Source organism: Bactrocera oleae, chromosome 2 (assembly GCF_042242935.1).
Source record: "Bactrocera oleae isolate idBacOlea1 chromosome 2, idBacOlea1, whole genome shotgun sequence".
Lineage (NCBI taxonomy): Eukaryota > Metazoa > Arthropoda > Insecta > Diptera > Tephritidae > Bactrocera > Bactrocera oleae.
In genome coordinates this window covers 59,933,543-59,954,557 of record NC_091536.1, presented here as the reverse complement: position 1 = coordinate 59,954,557, position 21,015 = coordinate 59,933,543, and the positions used below count along the sequence as shown (strand labels likewise).

The 21,015-nt window shown below is 35.3% G+C and overlaps 2 protein-coding genes across 7 annotated transcripts in view; both read right to left on the bottom strand.

The window, feature by feature from the left end:
• Positions 1-4,631: 4,631 nt before the first annotated feature.
• Positions 4,632-15,867, bottom strand: Osi2 (DUF1676 domain-containing protein Osi2). Of its 3 annotated transcripts, none has more exons than XM_014239678.3 (5): positions 15,782-15,867; positions 6,028-6,430; positions 5,796-5,942; positions 5,548-5,705; positions 4,632-5,462 (listed from the first exon to the last, which is right to left on the bottom strand). In XM_014239678.3, the coding sequence occupies exons 1-5, from the start codon at positions 15,816-15,818 to the stop codon at positions 4,960-4,962; spliced, it is 1,248 nt and encodes a 415-aa protein (XP_014095153.3). In that variant the 5' UTR covers positions 15,819-15,867; the 3' UTR covers positions 4,632-4,959. The 3 variants fall into 3 exon arrangements, with proteins under 3 accessions (XP_014095153.3, XP_036234278.2, XP_036234279.2); XM_036378385.2 differs by having other exon boundaries at positions 5,569-5,705; XM_036378386.2 differs by lacking the exon at positions 15,782-15,867 and adding an exon at positions 8,107-8,302.
• A 3,720-nt stretch (positions 15,868-19,587) lies between these two features.
• Osi24 (Protein) overlaps positions 19,588-21,015 on the bottom strand; it is a 39,951-nt gene continuing 38,523 nt past the window's right edge. For all 4 annotated transcript variants that reach the window (XM_070105448.1, XM_070105447.1, XM_070105449.1 and 1 more), the window contains one exon: positions 19,588-20,852. In XM_070105448.1, coding sequence (XP_069961549.1) covers positions 20,642-20,852 — 211 coding nt within the window. In that variant the 3' untranslated portion in view covers positions 19,588-20,641. The remainder of the gene's footprint in view (positions 20,853-21,015) is intronic.

Below are 21,015 nucleotides of genomic sequence, written 5' to 3'. Positions count from 1 at the left end.
TTCTTGGCCAAAACAATACTGTAACGATGTGCCAGTCTCCATATTGGTCAGACATGAGTTCGTGTGACTTTTTCCTTTTTCTAAAAATAAAGAGAACTTTAAAATGACGTCGTTTCATAAGATAGATGAAAATCGCTGAAAGAGCTAAAGGCTATCCCAAAAACCGAGTTTGAGAAGTGTTTCGACGATTGGAATCAGCGTTGGCATAAGTACATAATATAGAATGGCGAAACTATTTTAAAGGCGACAACATTAATATATTTTTTTCAAAAAACCAAAATTCCCGTTATTTATTGAACACACGTCATTACAGCAGTATGTGGTATGCAAATTACTACTTATCTACCGTAGTTTCGAAATAACTTATACTTACTTCACAAACATCAAACCTCCCCAAAAAATAATAAACGTAACCGGATAACCGGAAAATTTTTTTTTTAGTAAATTTACCACACAACGGAAAAACGAATTTGAGAAAAACTCCGGCAACATAATGCAAGATATTTTGCTTCTAAATGTAAGAAAGAAAGTTAAGACACAGTCATGTGAACCATATATTGTCTTCTATTACATGTATATTCCACAACTGACTTGCACAAGAGCAGAAATACCAATGCTATTAAATGTGCTAAATAATCTTCGTCCGAAAACTGGGTTAACTTGCAAAGAAGAATGCAATAAGGAAATTATCAAGTCTAGAATAAGAACTTGATCATTACAATTTGGAGAAGCAGCCGAGAAAAACTGGTTGAATAAAAACTGAAAGGATTAATCATTAGCACAACGGCACGTAAACCCGCCATCACACCTCCTTTCAGCGCAGGAATGCGGGCATGAAGAGCACAAGTGCCTTTTTATTGAAACTGCAATTAATATATGTTTGTATAGAAAATCATAAAGTTCAATAAAAGCAGTTGGCGAAGACAGAAATAGCAGTGACTGTTTCACACAATGGACAAGCGCACAGCTCACCAATCTACTAACAGACTAACTGACATATTGACTCGCTGATAAGTTGCACAGCTGCGCGGCCATTTGAGCATTCGCTATATTCATGTAAGCACACAATGCCATGTTTGGAGCTGTGGCAAATACGGTTAATGTTGCATTGTAGCAATTTCACTGTATATCTCTAATCGGCATTTGACCAGCAAACCCGCTACCTCGCCATCTATTGTAGTTGGCTAAGCAACTAAACCACGCGCCACCTTGTGAGCTAGTGCCGCTGTCAGCGCATAAACACCATCCACCAGCCGCCAGCAATTGTTGTAAGCAGCTTTCTTTTGAGAAATGTTGCTTGGATGCAACAACAATATGGTCATGACCATGGCGGCCGCTAGTGGCATGCCACTTGTGTTTTCGTACAATATGTAAGCGCAAGTGTGTGCTTAGTGGTGCGCCGTTAAGTGCCTTTAATGGTAAACATTGAACGCTTTATGGCATTAAGTTTTCACGCGAGGCAGACTCATGGCAACAATAATAACCGTGGGGGTTGGAAATCGATTTCTGCTAAAGATTCAGTCGTTACCACTTCCCAAGCTTTGTTGAAATATTTTAGTTGGTTGTTTAGGCAATCATCATGCTTTGAAATGGCATGAGTTTTGCAGATTAATAGTGAAACTGATTACAAAAACATATACAAATTATCAACAGTTTTTTGCTTAGAATATACATTACTCACATACTCAACGAATATAATACATCCAGTTCTTTTTCTCAAAATATATGGCTGTTCATTCGCGGTCGAAGGTGCTATATTTGCGTTAGACATCTGTGAGATTCTTTGAGTAAAAACCCTTTTTCTTTCACGATATGATGAAAAACGGCTCCTCGTTGTAATTTGATAAATTTTAATGGGTAAGCCGTTAGCAGCGGACAGTTGGGTAGCTGTTGTACGCAAGTCGTAACTTTTGAAAATTAATGGCAGGAAAGAGATGTTTGTTCCTGTCTTAGTCAAAAAGCGTTTCTTTGTATTTTTGTCTGCAACTTGTGCGATTCATTTCTGCGTAAGAAATTACCATCATCTCTGTTTGTCAAGAATAACGGCATTTGAGGTTCATTGTTTTCGACAGCAATTTGTTGATACCAACACTCTTCTCGACTATTGGATTAACTTCGTATGTATGATCGGTCATTTTGTGTTAATGTTATTGCATGCGTTTATGAACGTGAATACAATTTTTTGAAGGAATTGCTGAGTTCCAATTCAGCTGCACGAACTTGAATTTCGCAATAAGAGCTACTAATTTGACTTTATTGGTATTCAACACGAGGACAATTGTATATCCTTTTACTGAGAATTCGGAAGGACTGCCAGGTGATGCAGCGAAAATAGGTTATGCAATTCCGGAACGTTCTCGCAAGCAAGCGGTAGCGCGTCTCATCTCAATGGCAATGTCATCATTCTCAAATGGAAGCTAAGGGAAGTCGATATCTACCGCTCACGTAGAAAAAATGCAAACGATGAAAGTTTCTACATGGATGACCTTATGACTTATTTGGTGAAAACTTAAAATAAACAAAAAGGGGTGTTCTCTCCAAACTTACACAAATATTAGACCCATTGGGCTAGCTTTCATCTATAAGTACAGTCGCAAGCTTTGAACTTTTCAATCCAGCTTGGTCTGCAGAAAGCCTGCAAAAGAAACGTACTTTATAGGAAGCTTAATCCTGAGTCGCTCTAGAATTTGGGTTTTGAAGAACGTGTAGCAGTCACTTGATGGTAATGCGTTGATTGCATCCCTGAGCTGTGCCTTTAGTTTGATTGCAGATAGAACTGTAGCGGCTTTTTTTATCCAATATGATTCCACTTGCTATACATTAGAAATTCATCGTTGTAAACAACGCTTGGATAGCTGCATTTGGACATCTGCTGTCGTTCATAACCCCCAAACCTTATACGCGTGATTTTTTGTTTACGGGGTCACCAGTTTTTAGTGATTGGTAGTAGAGGGAATGATTACCGATTTTTATGGCACAATTAAAATTTAACTTCAGTTAATTTTACAAAATGTTTAAATTTATTTATATATACATATATGTATATATAGAGTTAATGTAATAAGTTGAAATAAAATAAAACACAATAGACAAATGGATAAAGAGCGTGGTGCCGACCGTGTGACCAATTTTAAATTTGATACATGACATTATAATTATATCCACTAGCCCTATAATAAATAATATATAGACTTTTGAACGTTGGGCCGACTTTATACCATACCTCAACCATCAATCTGTGAGGAATCTTATTGAAAATCAGAGAACACCTTTATCTGATAATAGTATGTCCTGATGCCAAAAATTGTTAAAATCGGGTCAATACTACCACTAGACAACATGTACCTTATATAAGACATTAAAACTACGGTTTGGCTTTATATGGTTAATACGTCAGATATCTGGATATATAAGAATATAGTTAAAAGCCAAAAATGTGTGAAGTTGGCCAGGGAATTACCCCCATACCGGCAAATTACCTACCATATAGTACAAATATTGATTTTCGTTATTCCAGCTGACTTTGTACCTAATATATCTGTAATTTGGCGACAACAGAGGGCTTAGATTTTTTCTACAATAATAAAATCTAAATAAGTAAAATTGGCGATTTGTGGTTTTTCGGTCCAAATATTTTCCTACTCCTCAATAAAACGATTTTCGTTTTTCCAATTGAGTTTATACCCTATACATGTATCGGCCAGTATGAGAGTATTTTATTAACATAATCTTAAGCGAAGATATTATTTCAATCATCTAATTCCATCATTTACACACTGTCCCATTAGCTGAAAATAAATATATATACAAAATGTCTTGCCTTTGCCCGTTGAGAGTTTCTGATCTTCAAAACATATCTTAACTTATAAAGTGAAGTAGCACAGAAAATGTAATCATTGAAACGGAAATGAAATTAATAGAAAAAGTTTCACATTAATCTCCAACATTGGTATTGAAAAACTTTCAAAGGAGGATATTGAAATTAATTCAATTGAAAATGAAAATATACACATATGTATGTAGGTACTTTGTACTACCTAGAGCTTGAAACAAAACCAAAGCGAATAGGAGGAAAACTCCTTTAAAAAAAATTGTACTTAAATCATGTAATATGGATGTCAGTACATATACTCGATTGAATGACTATGTTGACAGGATGCCTTTTGGTTGTTGTAAATGATTTGTGTTACAAATTGAAGCTATTCACATACTAACCATATAAAAACGTAGGTAAGTGGGAACGTCATAAGAGGAAAACCTATTGGAAACTCTTCTCTTCTCTTAATACAATATTTCTAAGGTAAGGATATTCCATCGCTGTTATTGTTGTTGTATTTGTTTGGCTGACTTTTTTTTATCGCTTTTTTTATTACATTAGAATATTAGAAAATTATGGTGGGTAAATAAAACCTTTCTTTTCGCTTGGTCCTCTGAAAAATAGGTGTTTAGACACCTTTTAGAAAGTTGCCTGTTTTACAATAATGGTTTCTTATAATTTCTATTTTTGAGTCACCCTAATAGTAGAAACTGAAGGAAAACTTCAAACCATCCAAACCAAATTTTCCCACCAGGCTGCATACGTGAAACAACAGCCGATTACTGAAACCCATTAAAGTTAAAACAACATAGCATTAAATGGTAATTCAATTTATGAAAATAGTTTATAATTTATTTATATAAAATACATTCAATACATATGTATAGGTATAATAAATAATTTAGCTAGGACAATGGATGAGAGCCCAACACTAAAGTTACGTAGTGATTGAGCAACTAAAATATTTACAAATCAACTGTCGATGAAACCACGCAAACCACGCACTAGCATATAACAAAATCACTACAAACAACAGAAACTTAACTCATAGAAGAAAACATAAACATGAGCATAACTTCAAAGAGTGATGTCACTGGGATGGCAAAGGGATATGGCTGCGCTCGGCCGACTTTCGTCGCAGTCTAACTCTTCTGCTCACTCTGTATATCCTTGCCAGTGTTGCGGCCATAATATCCCGAGTAGGCGGCTTCGTGAGCATCACCAAAGCTTACAGAATTACCGCTGTTGCCAACAGTTTGGTAATTTTTGCTGTAGTAATCTGTGTATGGTTTCGAAAAGGAAGGATCCTGGCGATAGAATTGACCATGTCCAGCGCCAGCACCTTCGTAATGATCATGATGATGGTAGTAAGTGGCTGAGCCGACGCCTTGTGGAGAGTATTCGGGAAAGGTGTTTTTGCTGCCAAAGAGGCCAGAGAAGGCGCCACCGCCAAAACCTGGGCCACCTTGTGGACGACACAATTTGAAGTAGGCAAACAAACCGGGCAGTATGATAGCAGCCAAGCCAAGTATTTTTTTCAAACCAGCAATGCCAAGGATGAAGGGCAAAAAGAGCAACAATTTCAGCTTAAAAATTTTCAATACCAACAACAATGGGATGATCATCTTCTTCAACTTCTTGCGAGCTATTAAGAGGAATAGTCAAGAATTCAAATATTAATTTTCGATTCCATATGATTTAATAGCAACTTGAGGAGATGGATTATTTACATGTTTTGGAGCGCGACTTACTGAAGACGGGCGCATGCTTATCCTCAATGACGTCCAATTCGCTGTCAATGTCGTTACCAATGAAACGTGCTGAATATCGCCCCGCCTCGGTGAGCTCCTCAGGCACGTCGATTTCCAATGCTGTGGACTTGACAAAGCTACAAACGATATGAAGAAGGGTAAAATTTAAAAAAAGAGTAATAAGGATGGTGAAAATAATTGATAAAAATAAACTGTCAAACTCTCACCGTTCAGCACGTCTCAATGCGTATTTTACCAATTGGTCCCAATCGGTATCCTCGTTGCGCGGTTCCTGGGAATACTCGAATGGCTCTTGCAAGAGGGAGCGTTGCTGCGTTTCGGGCAAACGAATGACGCGGGCGAAATCAGACAAACTATAAAAAGGAGAAAAGTTATATAAGTTAAGTTTTAATATTTAAGTATATTTTACATTAGCGATGGTTACCATGTATAACTTACGCATATTGGTCGCGATAGAAAATTTCATCGAAACTGCCCAGCGCTTGTGTTTTAAAGCACTCGGATAAATCGCCACTCACGCAATTTTGATTTGTGCGCGCCAAATAGGGGTCATTATCCTGCTGCAGGCCAATTAAACTCAGGAAAGCTGAACCCAAACCACGCTCCTGTCCATAGCTTACAGCAGGCGACTGCTGCTGCTGTTGCTGTTGTGGATGCAATTGTTGTGGCTGCGGAACGAAAACCTGTTGAACATTTTGTTGTTGCTGTTGCTGCTGTTGTTGAGGTTGCTGATCGGGCAAACGCAGCCCCTGACTGGCTGTCATCGCAACACTGCAGGCCCAAATTAGCAACAGTGCGGGCCAAGTGTGCCTTAGATGCGTTTCTGTTCGTGTTGTCATTGCTGAAAACGAAAAATAAAGATAATTATATGAAGAGAAAATCGAATAAAATGCAGTGATGAATGTTGATAAGCATATTTTACATATATAAATATTGGTTAATAAAAATGCGCAAAATTTGCATAAACTTCACAAACAAATTTCACACTCTCTCTTTTACTACGAGAGGTTTATCTAAGTCGAACACAACAATAACAACTTTTGCTGGTTCACGTTTCACGATTTTCCCGCGCAATGTCAAGTTTACTCCTCGAAAACAACAACAAAATCACACGCGCACAAATGCATATGTAACCATCAGTATGTACATACATGTATATACATATGTATGTATGTAGGCGAAACTTGTACCAATCGTTTTTGGCGGTATTGACTGCGTCTCGATCCAGTTTCGAAATGAAATGACCAAACATCGCCAACAGTTTGAGAAACTCGCAAAGCCCGTGGTCGCCGGTCTGCCAACGCAATGTGGGCTTTTCACTTTGCTGCGACGATCGAGATCGCCGCAAGCGCAGCACACATGTAAACAATTTTAACTAAAATTTATAATTTTTTCTTCAACTTTCGGCTTTTTTCGAAGAATATCTTTTACGTATATACCATAGTATGTATATGCGTCTTTCTGATATAGAAACACAGCGGCAACAAAACGGAAAAGTGACCAATCGCTTTATGATTGCTCTGCGTTGACCGCATTTAACTCGTGGCTTTGCTGGCTACACGGTGCAGAATCTCTTTGACATCTGGCATACATTCGGTGGACGACGCAATAATAACCAACATGCATGCGTGCAGTGAGTACTGCGCTACTGGGTGCTGCGCATGAGCACACGCAAAAGTCACTGAATAGAAATAATTCAATTCTTTTGTCAAGCGACTGACACCGTTATTTTCTATTGTTTAGTATTGTGTTTGCCCATTTTATATTTTTATTTATAATTATTTAATCAGTATCAATTTAAAACAAAAAACTTTTTTCTGCTTTAAGTGCGTTCCACCATTACACCGCCGCTGGACAAAATAGTATGAAGCGCTTCAATTCGCTTTAAAATGCGATACAGACCATAATAAAAAACAACAAGTAAATTTCACTTTAGTCTCAGCTGTTTTCAGTTGTTGTGGCACGTATGGTTGTTGTGGTTACGTATATAGCAAATATGTATTTATATATTTGATGATACCTCAGCGCTTGCTTGACTGCTTTCTGCCAGCTGTAATGGCGCTTTGCATTTGTGTGTGTGCAATATTTTCTATTTCATAGATTTAACTTTAACTCAAGATATGGCCCAATAGAAACCAAAGCACATGTACTTATACAATATTATATGTAAATGTTCATCATATCAGACATACTTATGTTTTTGTGGTAATTGCAACCAAGTCGAATTAATACCTAAGCATTTTTGTTGGAGTAAATGAAGATATAGAAGGTAAAATACTGAACCCTAACCAAGTTGGATATAATATTGTATTTTCAAAGTTAGCGTTAGAAGAGAAATATTGGGTTTCTAACTTTCTAAAATCGAAGCAGGTATATAGCATAAGACCTTAACGGATCTTTAGTAAGCACATCAACGAATTTAAAACTGCAAAAATATTCAATTTTAAAATTATTTTCAATAAGTAATTTCTACTTACAAGTATACTCTCATAGTAAATTAGTCATACACATACTTACAAATATGAGAAGAATTCCTATCCACTATTTTCTTCTAACCTTCCTTGCCTCTATAATTTGTATTTCTTTTATTTTTGAGTCATTTATGTGAGTACTGCTGAGGACAACGACGCCGCATCTTCGTACCGCATTTTCACTAATTAAACATACCCAACGTTTGTAATGCGCGTTTCTCTTTCTTGCGCTTGTCCATTGACTTTTGGCGACTAACTGATTGCTGCGGCACGGACCGCTAGTTTAACCGATAGCCAAAAGCAACAACGAATGACAGCAAAAATTTGTATTTCTGCTATGGTTGTTGCTAATAATGCTATTACGGTTGACGAGCGCTTAAGCGCCATGCTCACAAACTGATTTCTTATATCAGCAAAAGAAGAGAAATAACCGCACAAAGAAATGGACATAATTACAATACTTGTAAATTGTTTGGAAATAGTTTAATGTAACGTAATTTAAAAAAAATGGTCTCCATGCAATATAGTAAATTGTGAATGTAGTTGTTGTTGTTCAATCGTAACGGTTGCTGTTTGAATGAAATTTTATTATGTTTCAGAGCGACTTCAATAATGTTGCTTGAGTTGAAGCATTGACGCGAATATTGAACTATGGTTTACAATTCCCATTCCTTAAAACTAAGTACCGAGAAATATTGTACCTAAATTTTCTTTAGAAAGTAATTTTTGAATATTTATTAATTTACAGTCATTTTCAAAATTTATAAGTTTCAAAAACTAAAAATTGAGATTAAAACAATAAATTGAAAAAAGTTGAAAGGTTAACAAATTGCAGTATTGATTTATCTTCAATCATACTTCATTTAAGTATGTGAGATAATGAATACCTCCTTCAGTTTTTTCTGGGTAATTAAAAAAAATTGTCAGTAATTTTTTTATTCATTGTGGTTTGACCATAACTTCTGGCTTTTTCTCAATTTGGCGAAGTTGCAAGTCATGCCCAAGGTAGTGTTTTACGTCATTTAGAAACATTAAACACATTTTGACAGCTAAATCTATCTATCTTAGGGGGCGTCCATAAATTACGTAAGATGATGATGATATTGGTCCATTTAATCCAAATTGTATGTACATGCTTAAGATTTAATCTTAGGCGTCATCTTTCATTCATACTTTGACGTTATACATATACTGAATTTCATACCTCCATATTTATTTTTCACCAAATACTTAGCTCAATTTTGTCTGAATTTACGGTACAGTGTAGTCCGTCCTTAGTTTTCGCGCCACTGTTAGCCGAACTTGCGATTCGATGAACGAGAGCGTGCGAGCTGAGTGGCAGCAACACACGGACAGGTTCTAACTTGCTTTGTTATATATGCATATGATTCTTCACGACCGTTTTCTGCCACCTCCATACCCTATAACTCAGGTTTATAGACATTTGACAATTCCGGACTTTAAAGAGCATGACGGAAAGTCATTTGCTCCATTTCTATTACGAAACTGCCTACCGATTCAACCGCTAAATGCCGTCGTCAGCACGCCTTATGGTCTCTATTGCCCAAGTATACATGATGATTTAGAGAAAATATGCTGCAGTACATGCGATATTTCCTTTGCATCTATCACAAGAGTTGTAGAGCACAGGCGAGCCGCCCACATTGCACCAGCTAAACAAACACGTATGCTCCGCAAACTGCGACCATCACGGATTGTCACAAGACGAGCTAGTGAGTTACTGTGCGCAAGCGTCAACGGCTTGGAGTGATTAGATCAGAACGAAGTTGAAGGAGCAGATGATTTTACGGAAAATCATATGGACATGTTGGTTCCAATAGTCTCTCTTGAGACAGCGCATAATTCTCCATGGACTGAATTAGGATAGATATTCTTTTTTTTACTCGCAGTAGTCACGATTTAAGTATTCTATTGTTAAATTTTTATTACATTTATAACTCTCGGCAATATTGATTATATTATTAATTAACTAGTCGTAAATAAAAAGACGACAATAACAACATAACATGAGATTGGTGGTTGGAGAGGGGGTTGAATAAAATCTATCGACATCTCACCAAGGGGGAGGGGGGATAGAAAATTAAAAAAAAAACGCTAACTTCGGTTGCGCCGAAGCTATTATATCTTTCACAAATAGAAAAGCTGTCATATAAGAACTTGATTTTGATTTGTCAGTTAATATGGCAGCTACATGCTATAGTAATCCGATCTAAACCATTTCTTCGGATATTGCACCGTTGCCTTGAACTATAATTCGTGCGAAATTTCGTGAAGATATCTCGTCAAATTAATAAGTTTTCTATACAAGCACTTGTTTCCGATCGTTCAGTTTTTAAAGCAGCTATATGCTTAAGCGATACGATACCGGCCGTTCCGATAAGTGAGCAACTTCTTTGTGAGAAAATGACAGGTGCAAAATTTCAGATCGATAGCTTATACATATACAGACAGGCGAACAGAAGGATCAACATATATATTTTATTGAGTTTACGACGTTTCCTTATGGGTGTTACAAACTTCGTGGAAAACTTAATATACCCTGTTTAGTGTATACAAATATACTCGTACAAAAAAATTAATAAAAATGTCGAATGGACCAATACGAGTATACTCGTATACGAATACGTAGTAAATAGCAAAAGTGTTAATTTGCTTTGTTTAGTCTGGGAATTGTTCTGAAAAAGGCAAATAAAGATTATACCTGGAATGGTTTCTTTTGTGTGACAGTTATCAATAAATAATCCAGAAGGAAAATATTTTATTTACCGGAGCAGAAGCAACTTCTTTGCTATAATTCGTACACATCACCACATACTTATTTAAGCTTCCTTACTTTAGCGCCACCAAATACACTGGTCTTTACTCAAAAAATGTCCATTCTTCATACTTTTACAATTTCGCTTTTAAATTACAAAAGCTCTAATGACCAAATTATCATTGTTAAGTTGTGAACTGCTACCGGTTTTCCGACGCCTAAAAGGCAAAAATATTCGTTGTGCAAATTTGTGTTAAGACTTGTAAGAAATCGCACAAATTAACAAATTACTCCCATTTGCATCGTGACAACTTGTTGTTGATAGTGCCTCGTTTATGGTACTTGGTATTATGCTCATAAATATCACTGCCATCAAAATCAACAGTTATTTATAGTTGTTTATGGGCGCATGGGCCATGAGATACATTTTGTTTAGAAAAGAAGCGAAGAGTTGCAAATATGAAATTTTAGAAACAAAAGCGACAATTTCCAATTTTACTAAGCATATCTAATGCAGTAACAAAATATGTCATGACAGTTTGCTTCTTAGAGTTCACAGAAATATAATGATAATGTAAGCTTCCTGAAGTGGACATAAAGCGAGGCGACCACAATGCTTGCCACTTTCAGGTGCAGCCAGCGAAAACGAAAGCATGGCGAGTATCTATTTACAATCTGCGCGTTAAAATTGTTACCGAAGTTAAAATGTTTAGATGCTTCTCAAAAGCGACGTTGATTTGCGTCTAAGCTCTTAACAACGTCATTGTTGTTTTCTTTAACATACATATGTATGTCGATACATAAACATAACATAAACTTTTACTTTCAGGTTTCCCGCTACACAAACTCTTGGCGCCTTAATGTGACTGAGATTTCATATTTCTTCACATTTATGCTTTCTTTTCTCCGTTTCTAACATTACCATAATTTGCTTTCGCAAACTTTTTATCTCCAATCGTGGAATGGAATAAACGTGCGCGTTTACGTGCCGGCATAAACGCCCACACACACACACACAAATACTTTTGCTCCGTTGCGGTGGTTATGTGGATGTGTGTGTGTTTGAATGTGTGGACGGCGTAAGAGCGCTGGTTAAAGCCGTTGAACCCACAATATCTGCTCTGGCACTATTCGTCTCAAAAGTGTGACTGTACGTTTGTGAGAAAATACAGTTCCTGAATTGAACTTTGACCACTTCAATGTTATTATAATTTTTCAGCATCACACCACAAGGCCGGCGAGAGATTACTTATTGCATACGTTCAACGAAACTGTTGTGAATTTCAAATAATGGCATAAATCTGTTGTAGCAATACAAAATCTAATTTTTGTAATAATAATAAGTAAATTTAATAAGAAGTTGTTTTCGCTGGTAGGCGGGAGAATAAAGATGCCTACCGCTACATGGAAATCAATCATTGAAGCATTGAACTCTTTAGTAGAATCCCCTTCCAAAAACTTTTTGTAAACGGTCCAAATATCATATACTTTTGGGTGTATTGTATATCGGTTAGAATAAAATTTAAAAGATATACATATGTATGTTCTCACTAATATGTAAGTCCTTGAATTTACAGCAGTTGCAACAAATGCCTATAATGTCCTCGCATTATTTCGTTAAAATAGTTCCAAAACATCTTTTAATATCCGCACGAAACACCCGTATGTAACGGTATGAACTTAAGTGAATATCTTTAGCGCATTCTTCACTCAAGAGTGTCATCACAATGACAAAATTTATCACAGATGTCTGCAAAAGCTCGAGGTACTTGGCAAATTGTTTTCAAGGTAAATTTAAGAATGCTCGCTTCTTGAATTTCCAGACCGGCAGAATTTCGACCAATTAAACTTTTTACATACAACTTTGTCAACGAACTATTTCAGGAGCGGCATAAGGGTTATTTGATGTGATGTTATGCTGTAATTGCTTGGAAATTTCTATTGGGTGCGAAGTTTTTCGTTACCAAGTAAATCAATGGCAATTTAATAAATGGAAGTTCTTGACTTTCAAAATTTAATCAAATTTTAGCTCTGAGTGTGATTAATAGTTAACGGCTGCATTGCAGAGTCAACGAGTAATTTAGGTTATGTATATTATTTAGTGCTCTTCTGAACAGCCTGTTTGTTTGTACCATATTCGACTTAAAGTTACATAAAAGTTGTTTAGCACTGAATAAAAACTTTTTAACACCACTGTTCACAAGCGAAATGAAACGGTAGTGATTATTCATCAATAATTGTGAGCTTTCCAATTCACTGGACGTGCACAAGCAAAAACTAAGCTACTTCAATGCCGGTTTGCCTAAAATTATGTTCCATATCTTACTAATGCTTACGCAATGAAGACACGCGATTCAGCTTATCTTGTAACACAGCTAAAATGCCTAAAATTATGCAATAAAAAAGTGCAGTTTTTCATTTTATATCATTGATGTTTGACTTGATTAAGCAGCACAAATGTACGTTTGCAGTATTTTACAAAAAGCAAAGGAAAACGTTAACTTCGGTTGCACCTAAGCTCTTCACAAATAAACATTATTCCATACAAGAACTTGACTTTGATCGGTCAGTTTGTATGGCAGCTATATACTATAATTGTTCGATCTGAACAATTTCTTCGGGGACTGCACTGCCTTGGAAAATAACCCACGCGAAATTTCATGAAGATATCTCGTCTAATAAAAACGTTTTCCATCCAAGTACATATGTATACAGACAGACAGACAAATGTGGCATTTTCGCTTGTCATACTGATCATTCATACATATATTTTATAGAGCCTTATGGTAAACATTTCCAATATTTTTTATGAAATAGTTTTCCATCATCCAGATATGCATATACAGATATATGTTATCTATGGGGGAAAAGTAAGTAAAAGTAAAAGTAAAAACCCATACAGAGTTTTTCTTAGAAGCTATGTATTGTATTGCATAACTGTTAAAGATTTCATTTGAAAATTATTAGTTGAATTGTATCCATAATTTCGTGCGTTTTGTAATTACTCATTGCAGCAGATAACAGTAAAACAAATACCACAACGACTGAAATGAATTTATTAATTTCAATTAATTATTTTTTAGGAATTAAAAAGAATTTTTCAAAACTAAATAAAAATACTAAATTCGGTTCGCTCTAATTATAATATATATTTTGAAATTTATGTTCTCGCAAAATATACTAAAATAATTGGTGATTTGTATTTCGAGCGAAATGATGCGTACTGAAAATGTTTATTTTTATGTTTTATTGTGGCTCATCAAGCATTTCCATAGAAAGCATAAATTAAAGCTGAATATCTGCATTTGTAATGTGTTTATTTCGACTATTCAATGTCAAATAGTAGCGAACTTTACTTTTGATAAAAATACGATGTACTATTTAATTAATATTTCACCTATTACAGACGAAGGTCAGCAAATGCTTATGAATATTTACAAGTTGCGGCTATTTGTATATCTTTTATATTGAAGTTCGCATACTGAATCGTTTGCATTGCGCAACCGCAAACGTCTGAAGTAGGTGACCATTCACACATTCACGAACACACACACATGTCGCAAATGACGCTAAATGATCGCCCATTTACAGTCCACACTGCGTTACGAGCACAACTCTTCCGTCCACCGACCGTTACACCGACACACTGATAGCTACCAATTTTTACTCACAGCTTTATTTATTTTGCTTTCCTTTTTGTTGTGTGTGCCCATATATTATTTTTATCTTTATTTAACGCTGGCTTCTTTGGAAAGCTTTCGTTTTCATTGCCAGTGTTCACAGAAGCATTGACGACCTCTTTATTTCTGCGCTTGTGTTCAGGTTTGTTTTTGCAATTTTCTTTGTAATTGTTTGCGAGATTTCATCTCTCACTCGTTCGGGGCCGACCTTCTTTCGCAATTTCATCGGGTTGCAACAGCAATTATTAGTTTTGTTTATGTATGATATCTTTATATTGGCATTATTATGAAATACTCTCTAGTATCTGACACATTAACATTCACTCGTTTTCGTGGCAACAATTATCTACCATTATTGAGGTGAGTTTGAGGTTGGGTTGAGTTTTGGTTGCAGGAAGGGGAAGTTGTAACACAATAGTGGGAAGTTTAGAAGAAATTACAATACAAACCCTATACAAATAAAATTGGTTTCCTAGTCCAGCGTTTTTTAGTGTTATACCGCACTTAAGTTCGTCTTTTCAATTTCATCAATTAGACTATTACATTTGTTATAAATGTTTACACTTAGTGAAAACTTTAATGCAATAAGTAACCTGAAAAATTTGTGAAACATTTCAGTCAATTACACTGTAAACAAAAAAAAAAACAATTTTTTGTCTTCGGAAAAGTTGTAATTTGGTTGTTGGGCAGAAAACCTTCCTCAACAGTATGTGAGGAATTTAAAGAAGGATTTTAAGAGGAAAATAAAAATTTAGGTCCGTTTCGATTACAAAGAGCCGACTGTTGTGCGAACCGTGCATACACAACGATTTTATGAAGAGCTGTTGCAATACCTTCAGCAACAAATTAGTCATGTCTGTTTAATAAAAAATAAAATTAATTACATAAATACACAAATAGACTTTTCAAAGGGATTTCTAAGAATTATTCGCCAACCGGTTTTTTATAATATATTTCAAAATAAAAATGAGGGTTTTAATTTCGATGTCAAATTTGCATTTACGAAATACTACAAAAAAAAATTTTCCTTTTTAGCAATTTTTGTTCAATGAAATAACGATTAAAATGGCTCAAGGAATTCAATAATTGCCAGAAATCGCTGTTATTTAATCACTTCTATCCACAACATTCATAAAATACAACAATTGTTCATTAGCTTATTACACAATCCTCACTGAAAGTTTGCGAGGTAACAAAAAAAATTATTTTTTTCAAAAACATAATAAAACACTTTCAATGCACTAAGTTTTAAGACGACTGCTCACCTTTTGTTGTTGATTTTAATCGTTTAGGGGTTTTCATAAAATATCCTTCGACGGTTATGCGTCTACCACTACTTTGCACCGCTGGCTCTACAAATGAACTGTGCCAACGCCAAGCGACCGTAAGCAATTTATATGAAAACCTAAGATTTACTGGATCACAATGCGAAAGAGCGATTTTTGTTTTGAAACGAAGAAACAATGACGCTGAGTTGTGGAGTTGGTAAAACCGAAATCGAGAAATCTATAATTGCAAAGGGTAGAGGAATAAGCATGTGAAGGCGCAAAATCAAAGTAAGCCAAGCAGTTGACACAGTGAGAAATTAAACGCCGAAAAAACTAAAACTAACAACAACAAAAGAAACGATAATAGCCAAAGATTTAGCGCGACGTTAAAGCGTCACTGTGATGCGCATTATTGCGAAAACAACAACAACATCAGCCGAAATAAAGTACAAACCCAAACTTAATCTAGTAAGGAAGAGCAAAGTTCGGGTGTAATCGACCATTTCATACTCTTGCAACTTGCAAGGAACCAAGCCGGAGGAACACCGATAGGTTTTAGCAAAACTTTATATCAAACTAAAAAATGTAGACTGTTATTTGAAAGAGATTCTGTCTAAATTTTATTAAGACCGGTAGGTGCGTTTTAAAGTGAACCGGAGGTTCGAAATTATTTATATTAGGTATATGAGGCTGATTTTACACATTTCTGGCACAAGTTATAGTGCGATTTATTTGTAACTTTACTTGTTAACTTTATTGATGTTTCATTTGTATACTATAAAGTGAAAGAATCTGACGGAATTTAAAAGCTTGTTATATGGGAAATAAGCGTAGTTGTCGTCCGATTTCCCATTTTTGTACTATAACATTGATATATGAGAGGAATATTATGTACCGAATTTGGGTGAAATCGGTTAAGCAGATCTCAAGATATGGGTTTTCACCTTAAAGTGGGCGGTGCCACGCCCACTATCTAGTTTTGAACATGGTTCCTATAAAATCCTCTTATACCATCCCAGAGATAAATTTTAATTTCTCTGGCTTGTTTAGTGCTTGATTTATCGCGCTTTTAGTAGTTTTTAACAGTACCGTTATATGGGGAGTGGGCGAGATTGCAACCCGATTTTCACTGTCGATAGAGCTGCTAAAAAAATTTGCTGCCAGTGAATTTTGTTATTATAGCTTTGGCGGTTTAGAAGATATACACATTAAATTTATTAGGGGATAGGACCACGCCCACTTAAAAACTTTAACTGCTGATCCTGTATACCAAGAAACAGCGTTTATATCTTATTGTGGAGTTTAGTTATGGAAATTTATTTGTTTTTGAATGATGGCGATTTGTGGGCGTGGCAGTGTTCCGATTACGCCCATCAGCAATACAAACCATCTTACGGTACCAAGAAACATGTGTACCAGGTTTCATAAAGATATCTAAATTTTTACTCAAGTTACAGCTTGCACGGACGGACTAACGGACGGACGGACGGACAGACAGACAGTCATCCGGATTTCAACTCGTCTCTTCATCCTGATCATTTATAAATACATAACCTTACATCTAACTCGATTAGTTTTAACAACAACAAACAACAAAACTATTATACTCTGTAGCAACAAGTTCCGAGAGTATAACAATAACGACAGCAAGTCAGTTGCGGTAGGTTGTTAATTGTTTGTTTTGATTGTTTTCTGCGTATTTTTAGTCGTTTCCTTTTATTCGATTTCCCATTGCTTGCCTAGTGAAGTGTATGGTGTCTGCAGACGTGTGACGTTAACTCTTGCAGCGTCGCATGAGCCCAGCTTGCACCTTGAGAAAACCCACCAAAAACATTCGGTCAGGTTGAATTACACACCGCCGCAGCCTTGATGCCTTCGTTCAAAGCCGTATACGACGGAATGGAATTAATGCGACAATAAGCGACAGCTGATCGGAAAACATGTTCACAGTGTATTAGCGGTGAGGATGAGTCACGCTAGGTGGGAAAATACGAAACGCATAGGCGCAACAGTTGCATACATACATACATGAAATTATGTAATCCCTTCAACTCAATCGTCTTTACGCTTTGCCATCCATTCAACTGAAGTCATACAACTCAAAACTTATTCACTGTTATTCATTAACTTGCTGTTTGTCTGCACCTCGGCTAAATGTGTTTGGCCTGTGGTGAATAATCGCCAATTATTGTTACCGCATCGCACTGCGAGATTGGCTGTTTTCATGCATACACACACACAAACTTACACGTGCTTCGTAACAACTTGCATGCTCGGCAGTTGTCTCAAATTGTACCACATTTACTTTTTCCTCAGACAACTGGGTTCATTATCTCCTTCGGCCTTTGTAGCTCATTTACCTTTCCATATTTCCACTTTGGTTCGCGAGTGGCGAGATTAATGCCTTGTGGCTGTAGCTGTAGCTCTCGATTGCTGCCGTTTGTCACAGCTGTTGCAACACGCCCACTGGGTTCGTTACTCATGTCCTCTGTTGGGTTTTTCATAGATTTTCAAGTGGGTCCAGCGAATTACATATTTAAATATTATAAGCTGTTATGAGTTTTCGCTTCGGGCAGTTATTGAACGCGTGACATTCAATCGGATGAGACTGAACTTTATCTGGGTCGCCTGCGGTCAAACTTTTTAGGTTTTAAGCGTACATTAATTAATCACATGTTGAGGCTAACAGATGTGTTAAACAAATAACATTTCCATAGTTTTATAACGCCAGATATATATAAAATTACCACTAATTAAAGCACCACCACTAGAAACGATCTTTTGTGAATCGACATATGAATCGCAGCAATTGTTACCAAATATTAGAAAATGCTAAAGGTGTTTCCAAATGACGTCCCAAATGAGGTCCAGAAATTATAACAAGATAATCTTGATCAATATTGAAGATGAGAGAGCAAATAGTTTATTATAAGCAGTCTTTCTGCTCTAGCTTCTGAATGGTCTACAAAATAAACTCACTTTTGCACGAAAAGAACCAGTTCCATCTATGTGATGTTATTTCCCTTCACAGAAATGTTAATGATATATGTAACGTCATCAGCGTAATTTTATTATTTACAAATGTATTTAAATTTATGTTTAATATATGTATGTATACTAGATAATACATGGACCAATTTCATTCCATCATCCATCATTTATGCGATATGTATGGTATATTATATTAAACCAATTAGAAGGCGGGTTCACGCCAACTTTTAAGCCTTAGAAGCCACTTCCTTCTGTATTCCTGTATACTTTACATCAGACTTACGATTACATAGTGCGTGAGTATAAATAGACTACTGGAGCTGGAGGCTCAAAAAGGAATCCCCTTCAAAGTAATCCTCGTGTTCAATCGTGTCAAAACCGGACAGGTATACTTAATATAATTTACGGAAGCTTTCTTCAATAATAAAATCGGCCTATATACAAGTATATTATGTATAACTTTAATATATTGAACGAACAACTCGTAAAATAAATACGATAGTTCATGTGATTATTATTCTTACGTAGACTACTTCACGTACATGTACGTATCTAGTGTTCGTTTCCTTTATAACATAAAATTTGTATTTTTCATAGTTGGAACTATTCCAAATATTTCAACAATTCGACAAACGCTTTTTATATGGAGGATTTTTAGTTAATCGGAAACTTGCTGTATGTCATGGTTTTTGGTATCCTAATATAAAAATTTATACAGATATTGTAAAAAAATAGAAGGTGTACTTCATTTAAGAAAATAAGTACTATTTATTGAATGATATTTCCGTTAAATTTTTACTAAATTTTATTGGCAATAGACTATTATAATTATGAAGCATAACAATGATCAATATAAAGAATTTAATAGATCTGATATTAAAATAAATATCTATAAAAACAACACAATTAATAACAAAGTTCGTTTTACGTGTAAGCTAAAATAAAATGTTTCAATTAAACTAGATACAAATATACTTAAATTTTCTATTTCAAAGATTTTATAGTTTAAGTGCCATAGCTTAGAAGTTTTACGATGAAATTATTCTGTCGAATAGCTTGAGGTCATTTCGCTTTTAACACAATTACATGCAATTAAAGTCTAACTCAAATTTCAAATTATATTTGGTTCAGAAGAAATTTTATATGAGACGCACATATATATACACATATATATATATATATATTAGTATATACATAGGATTGTTACTTATGCCAGCACTTGCCCCAGAGCAAACGGCGTAAATAATTTATTCAAAAACTTTACTAACTATTTACTATATGTATCATATATGTTAGATGTAAGTAAATTAATAAATAAAAATAAATAAGTTAAAAATATTAGATAAATTAATTTAAAAATAAATATACGTAGATTAAGTTTCATGCTAAATATGTATGCTCAAGTATTTACAAGTATTTTTTTTTCCTTTTTTCATTGAGTTTTGATTTTTATTATTATTAAATTTTATTGTTGATTAATAAATTCGTAGCGGCTTTCAGTTGTTTACTTTAAAGTATTTGCAAAAATAATCAAAAAACTCGAATAATATTTATGAAACTATGTGCTAAAGTTTTTGTAAACTTTTTTATTGAATAATATTTTTAGCCAACGAACTTAAGGATGCGTGAATTTTTTGTACAAGATTAATTTATTCTCGATTTGGCTTTTCCTCTAACAGTCTATTTAAATATATGTATAGTTCATACAAAACTTGTACACCTGCAAATCTGAATTTTTAATGCCAATGCCCTCAATTCTCGAACGTTAATCATTTTCGTTTACGCTTATCCATTTTGTCTTCTTCACGTTTGCCAGCTTCGCTTTTGCGGTTGCTAACCCTTATCAAGATGACGGTTCACCTCCATCTACGCCAATTTTCGTGCTGATACCAATTTGTTAATATCGTGATATGTTGAGACCATGGCTGGATTCTCGAAATCTTTAAATTCCTGACAACGATCAAACGATTTTTCACAATCAATGCCATCCTGCCCGTCCTTGGCGGCGCGCATATACTTGAAGAATCTCAAAATATCTGCATTATCAGAGGTTGGTTTGCGCAGCTCATTCAACTCACTGCAAAAAAGCAAAACAAACCAAATAAACCAAATGAAAAATGATACTTAACAGTTAAATATTTTAACACTTGTTAATATTTCAGTATTGAGGTTTCCTAGAAAACTCAGTTTTGTGCAAATCGTTAAAACTCTGCAATATTTTTAACCTCATAGGAGCCATG

Excerpts from the sequence above, each read along its gene's own strand:
- Osi2 (XM_014239678.3), bottom strand. The coding sequence starts at position 15,818 with ATGAAAACCCCTAAACGATTAAAATCAACAACAAAAG. Across the intron at positions 5,943-6,027 it reads TTCTATCGCGACCAATATGC|TTTGTCTGATTTCGCCCGCG; the intron begins GTAAGTTATACA and ends TCCTTTTTATAG. Across the intron at positions 5,463-5,547 it reads TAAGTCGCGCTCCAAAACAT|CTCGCAAGAAGTTGAAGAAG; the intron begins GTAAATAATCCA and ends TCCTCTTAATAG.